We start from the raw sequence: 6,605 nt of genomic DNA, 5'->3' as shown, positions 1-6,605 counted from the left end.
TCATAATCCTACTGGATGCTTCCAAATCTCAACTCTTCACTAACTACTTGCAAATTACACAGACTACGGAACTTGCCGCTCTTGTATATCAAGGGGTTAACCCCTGTTGCTGGCTCTGAATAGTGAATAAAATTTCAGCTTTTCAAAAGAAAAACATTGTGAATTTAATGCCTTTTGAATAATAATAAAATGTTGTTTAGTGGAAATTTATACTTCATTTATTAAAATAATTTTTTAAATAATTTAGGTTCTGTTAGGATAGTCTTGAATTGTGATTTAATTAGGATTGTTTAATTTTAATTAAATTAGTATACCTTATAAAATAGTCTTTAAATCTAGTTAGACTAGAATAACAATTCCTAATTCTATTAGGATAAGATTCCTAATTATATTAGGATAAGGTTATTGTATTTGGCACTATAAAAGGACCCTATGGGTTAAAGAATAATAATCACCTAAATTTAGAGAGAGTGATTTAGGTGTACGTAGGATAAGGGTTATGAGTTTGAGACTGTTCTTGTAATTTCTTGATTTTTCTCTTAGTGGATTTTTCTCTGTTGCTGTGCCCGTGGACGTAGGTCATCAAAAGACCGAACCACGTAAATTCTTGTGTTCTTGTGGGTGTGCTTGATTTCTTTCTTTCTTTATTCTATTGATTGGGTTAGATCTTGGGCAATTCTTTAGAGACAATTCCGCAATTTCCCAACAAACTGGTATCAGAGCTTCAAGGTCTTGGGTCAATCTGAATCTTGCTATGGCAACTTCGTCGACCAAGTATGAGATTGAAAAATTTAATGGAAGAAACGATTCAGCCTGTGGCGTGTTAAGATGCGCGCATTGCTAGTGCAACAAGGACTGTTGAAGGTACTGAAGGGAAAAGAGTATCTTCCTTCGAATTTATCTGATGGTGAGAAAGATGACCTTATAGAGAAAGCACATAGTGCTATTCTCCTAGCTTTATCTGATGAGGTGCTAAGAGAAGTCACAGATGAAGAATCTGCTGCTGCAGTGTGGCTTAAACTCGAAAGTATTTATATGACTAAATCCCTGACGAATCGGCTTTATATGAAGCAACGATTGTATATTCTCAAGATGAGTGAATGTACGCCCGTTAATACCTACATTAATGAATTTAATAGAGTTATTCTTGATTTAAAGAATATCGATGTTAAAATTGAGGATGAAGACCTAGCCCTAATTCTTTTATGTTCTTTGCCTCCATCGTATGAAAACTTCATGGATACTATGCTATACGGCCGAGACACTCTCACTTTCGAGAATGTAAGGGCATCTTTAAATTCCAAGGAATTAAAGAAGAAAGTTGGTGGTATTCGGAATGAAAATCAAGCAGAAGGTTTGGTTGTAAATAGAGGTAGAGGTAAAGAGAAAGGCTTAGACAAAAAAGGTAAATCTAGAGCAAAAGGGAAAACTTGCTGGAATTGTGGTCAAAAAGGGCATTTTCATCAAGACTGTACTAAATTCAAGGGTGATGAAAAGATCAATAAGTTTGAAAATACTACAAACGTAGTTGAAGATGATTTTGATACTTTTGAGGAAGCTGATAGTGTTCTTGCAGTTACTAATGGTAACCTGAAGAATACATAGATCTTAGATTCGGCCTGTTGCTTCCACATATGTCCTAGGCGTGATTGGTTTACAACTTATCAATCTGTTGATATGGGCACTGTACAATTAGGAGATGATTTCTCTCTCTCAGTTGTTGGGATTGGCACAATTCGAATCAAGATGTTTGATGGTATGGTAAGAATACTTGAGGTAAAACATGTCCCTAACATGAAAAAGAATTTAATATCCTTGAGTTTATTAGATAAGAAGGGCTACAAATATAGTGGCCAAGATGGTGCCTTGAATGTGTCTAAAGGAGCCTTAACTATCATGAAGGGCAAGTTATCCGGTGACCTTTATTGTCTAGTGGGAAACACGATCATTGAAACTGTTTCTGTGGTCTCATCTAATAATCCTGAAGATGATGTAGCACATTTATGGCATATGAGATTGGGTCATATGAGCAAGAGAGGGATTAGAAAACTGAGGAAGCGTAGTTTGCTATGTGGTCAAAAGAGTGAAAAGCTAGATTTCTGTGAGCAACATATAGTGAAATTTAACACTACAACTCATCGAACCAAGAATGCAGTAAACTACATCCATTCAGATTTGTGGGGTCCTTCTTCGGTGGCATCAAAAGGTGGATCATTATACATGTGGATCTTTATTGATGATTTTTCAAGAAAGGTGTGGACGTATCTTCTGAAGGCTATGAGTGAAGTGTTAACTACTTTTTTGCATTGGAAGACATTGATCGTGAAGTAGACTAAGAAAAGGATCGAGAGCTTTCGAACAAACAAAGGTTTGAAATTTTGCAAAGGTGAGTTTGGTCCATTCTACAAGAATGAGGAAATCATTAGACATCGCACTGTTGTCAAAACACCACATCAAAACAGTATTGTAGAATGGATGAAGAAAACACTTCTGGAGAGAGCAAAATACGTGTTCTCTAATGTTGGCCTAACCAAAGTATTCTGGACAAAAGCTATCAACAAGGCTTGCTACTTGGTAAATCGGTCTCCATCAACTGCAATTGAATTAAAAACTCCCAAGGAAGTTTGGTCTGGTAAGCCCGCTGATTACTCTATATTGAGAGTATTTGGTTGTCCTATTCATGCTCATGTGAGTGATGGTAAACTTGAGTTGAGGGCAACGGAGTGCATATTCCTAGGCTATGCATATGGGGTGAAGGGTTATCAGTTGTGGTGTACTGATTGTAAGTTCCCCAAGTTTATGGTGAGTCGGGATGTTACCTTTGACAAGTCTGCATTACTTTGTGGGATAAAGTCTAGAATTGTAAACACATCAGACCAAGAAGTTGGCAAGCAGGTGGAGCTTGAAATCAATGCTTTTGTGACAGTGCGGGATGATAGTGAAATCCAGAATGAATTGCAAGAGGTACAAGAATTGGAATCTCAACGAAGCATTACTTGTATTAATGGTGAATCTGATTCTTATGTTTTATCTGTGAAAGTAGAAAATGATGAGCCTTACTTTTATCATGAGGAAATTACATATGCCGAGTCTTCTAAGAAGATTGAGTCTCTACGCTGGGATCAAACATGGGAGCTTGTGAAAACACCTAAAGGTACTATTAAAGTTGGCTTAGTGTGTAAAGGAGGTGCAAACATTAGTCGTAGTGTGGTTGGCTTCTCCGATTCAGATTTTACTGGTGATCTAGATAGTAAAAGATCTCAAACGGGGTATGTGTTCACTCTCTCAGGATCTGCAATAAGTTGGAAAGCAGTTCTTCAATCAACCGTTGCTTTGTCTACAACTGAAGCTGAATATATGGCTGTGACCGAGGCAGTGAAGGAGGCTTTGTGGCTTAAAGGCTTGGTTAGTGATCTTGGTTTTGAACAAGCATAAACAGTTGTGTTTTGTGATAGTCAAAGTGCTACACATTTGACTAAAAATCAGATGTTTCATGAGAGAACCAAACACATCCAAGTCAAGTGTAACTTCATTCGAGAGATTATTTCTAAAGGTGACATTGTAGTAAAGAAAATAGCTACAGATGAAAATCTGGCAGATATGCTAACTAAGTCAGTTTCTGGGGTAAAATTCAAGTATTGCTTGGACTTGATTGGTGTTCGTAGTGCTTGAGGCCCATTGGGGCAGTGGCGGTGTCGACAGAGATTGGTTCGTAAGGTGGAGCTTGGTGAATTCAAGCCTAAGATGGAGATTTGTTAGGATAGTCTTGAATTGTGATTTAATTAGGATTGTTTAATTCTAATTAAATTAGTATACCTTATAAAATAGTCTTTAAATCTAATTAGACTAGAATAACAATTCCTAATTCTATTAGGATAAGATTTCTAATTATATTAGGATAAGGTTATTGTATTTGGCACTATAAAAGGACCCTATGGGTTAAAGAATAATAATCACCTAAAGAGTTGATCGTGCCATTACTCTCCCTTGCCTAAAACATTTAGGATTTACACACTTGATAAATTTGAGTTGCTTTTGCTCGAAAAACTTTCTAATCGCATTGCCATCCTTGGAGAAGTTAGAGGTTTGGCATTGTCCTAGATTGACAAATTTCACCATTCAAAATGAAGTTAACAAGCATGGTCAACTAAAGGTACTTCTTTTATACTCTTTTCTTTTTATTGTGGTTTCAAATTTTACCTTTGACTCAAATCTTTTCAACGGTAATAAACTAATCCAAAGGCATTTTAAAGTTTTATACTTTTTAAGAGTTTAATTAGATACAGTAAAGAGATATGAGTTTATCTAAATTTTTTAAAATGGTATTGAAGCTTTTTTATCATTTTATCTTACATAGAAAAGGTTCGACTTTGTACTTTTCAAGTCATATGTTAATCGACCTTTGTACCCAAGTTTGATAGCATAAACTTATAATCAAACGAAAATTAAAATAAATGCTTGATTTACGAGTAATTAGAAGCATAGAGTGATATGTGTACTTTCGTAGGGATTGAAGAAACTTTTCTGTTTCAATAGTTTCATAATAATATCTTGGACCTTTGTAATGTTAAGAGTTAGGCGTCATGTTAGATAAAGAATATTTTCTTGAATAAGCCGTTTTTAGTCTTTCTAAAGTGGAAGAGGTTCTAGTTATTTTTGGTTTGGCTAACCAATATAGTAGTTTGCCCATTTTTCATCTTAGTGGAGTTTTCAACCTCAATTTATTCAATTTCTAAAGAAATTATGACATTTTTTTGTCTTAGCGGAAATTATCTCTCAAACTTGGGAAATGATAAAGGGTGCAACTCAATTAATTTCTGTGTGAATATATTTCAAATTCGAGCTAGGTACTTCTTCTCAAGGGTAGAGATTATAGAACTAAACCATTTACATTAGTTGTAGGGTCCCATCCAAATTGCAAGCCTTCAATTTCTTAGATGGTTAAAAGGTGTCAAAGTGTAATAGGTTGAAATTTCTCCTATCACCTATGCTTGCTCGAAATTTGCCTCAATTGACCAATTTGCATATAGAGGATTGTGAGGAATTGGAAGAAATCATTGAAATGGATCAAACTTCAGCATCATCATCACAGGGTCATCGCCAACCTATACCCTTCCCTAGTCTTACAGTTATACAAATTCAAGAGTGCAGCAATTTGAAATGCTTATTTCCTATTAGTATCACCCGTTCTCTTTCAAGACTCTGCAACATGTCAATTCATGGGGCTTCAAAATTTGAGCGAGTCTTTGGGTATCAAGGTGAAGTAGACTTTGAAGATGATCAGAAGGGAATAGCGCTCCCTTACTTACAAGGATTGCCACTTGATGAGCTGCCAAGCCTAAAGAGTTTCGCCCCAATTGGTTACCATTTTCGATTGCCCTGTTTGGATCATTTTATTCTAAGAGGATGCCCCAAGTTGAGTACAAGTTTCAACATTGATTCAAAACGAGTTGTTCATGCCATAACCGAGGTATCCACCCAACTTTTTCTTATGTTATGCTTAGTTTGTTGTTCTTGATGATGAAATTGATAATACTGATAATAAAACATACACGATGGAAACAAAAATCAATATTTCTTTAATCTTAATTAATACCAAACTAACCTTAAAAAATTTAAAAATATTCTAGCAACTGGGGCTGTGAGCTGCGATGCAGCTGGGGGCATTTTGAGCTTCATCGTCCCTGTTTCTCATGAGCGATGAACTCCTTTTGTTTTTGACAGGTCTTCAAGCCCAAACCAGGTTATGTTTGCCATGGAATGTCTTCTGCCAAACAAGCATGAGACTTGGAATGGCACTTGGTCATAAATTATTTATTTTGACAACAAGCGTTTATTATCTTAAACGAGTGCGAAAACTAATTGGAACATAGAGAATGCCACTACCACATTAATTTTACACACATTTTTTTAAAACATTATCTTTCCAAAATCCATATATTGAAAATTATTAAACCTCTCTTTGCTCAATATTCAAAAATGAATAAAAGAAAAAGATTTTCCGAATCCAAATGTTACTTGTAATCAAATTCAGATGGTTTTATCATTTTAGTATATAAATTAAACATTTACCAGACTTCGCGAAGCATATCTCCGTGATTAAGTAATATCTTTTATGAATTTGTCCTAAAATGCTTATAAATTATAGCATGCATGTTTCTTATTTTGCCCTCATAACATGAGTCATTAATATTTTGTTGTACATTTCACTGATTCAATTTTTTCAAAAGACACCCCAACTGGTTGAGCAAGACACCACTAAAGGGTCTACCACTACTCAAAATGTAGTTCACACGAAGACCATATTTTGGCGCAGTTGGATGGAGGGTGTGCTACCACCTTAGATGGAAGAATTATGAGATGATTTCAGGAGAAGTTGCAAAGGCATATCTAAAAATAAATGAGAAGGTTAAGGCTGTTAACTAAACACAGGTAAAACAAAGGCTGCTTAACATTTTCATTTCTTTATTTTGTTTGCCTAGTCCTTATCAAGTTTGGGTGGTTCGCTTGTGTTAACCTTTATTATTTACTTGAAAAAAGTGGAGGTTAAATATGTGTGCCTTTCTGAAGGTGTTTGCTTAATGAGTTGTCAAGCAAAGGGATTC

General features: G+C 35.5%; 1 protein-coding gene across 1 annotated transcript; it reads left to right on the top strand.

Annotated features, from left to right (window-relative positions):
• The first annotated feature begins 4,987 nt into the window (after positions 1-4,987).
• LOC148761423 (uncharacterized) lies at positions 4,988-5,784 on the top strand. The gene is made up of 2 exons (XM_088808216.1): positions 4,988-5,470; positions 5,725-5,784. The coding sequence occupies exons 1-2, from the start codon at positions 4,988-4,990 to the stop codon at positions 5,782-5,784; spliced, it is 543 nt and encodes a 180-aa protein (XP_088664342.1).
• Positions 5,785-6,605: the final 821 nt, after the last annotated feature.

Source organism: Theobroma cacao, chromosome 7, assembly GCF_053813885.1.
Source record: "Theobroma cacao isolate CCN51 chromosome 7, ASM5381388v1, whole genome shotgun sequence".
In the NCBI taxonomy this organism is placed as follows: Eukaryota; Viridiplantae; Streptophyta; class Magnoliopsida; order Malvales; family Malvaceae; genus Theobroma; species Theobroma cacao.
The sequence above is the reverse complement of the archived record's forward strand: the minus strand, read 5'-3'. Positions and strand labels throughout refer to the sequence as shown.

Bases quoted from the DNA above. Each gene is read 5' to 3' on its own strand.
- LOC148761423 (XM_088808216.1), top strand. From the start codon at position 4,988: ATGCTTGCTCGAAATTTGCCTCAATTGACCAATTTGCATATAGAGGAT. The intron at 5,471-5,724 runs GTATCCACCCAA...TGTTTTTGACAG, and splicing joins TTGTTCATGCCATAACCGAG to GTCTTCAAGCCCAAACCAGG.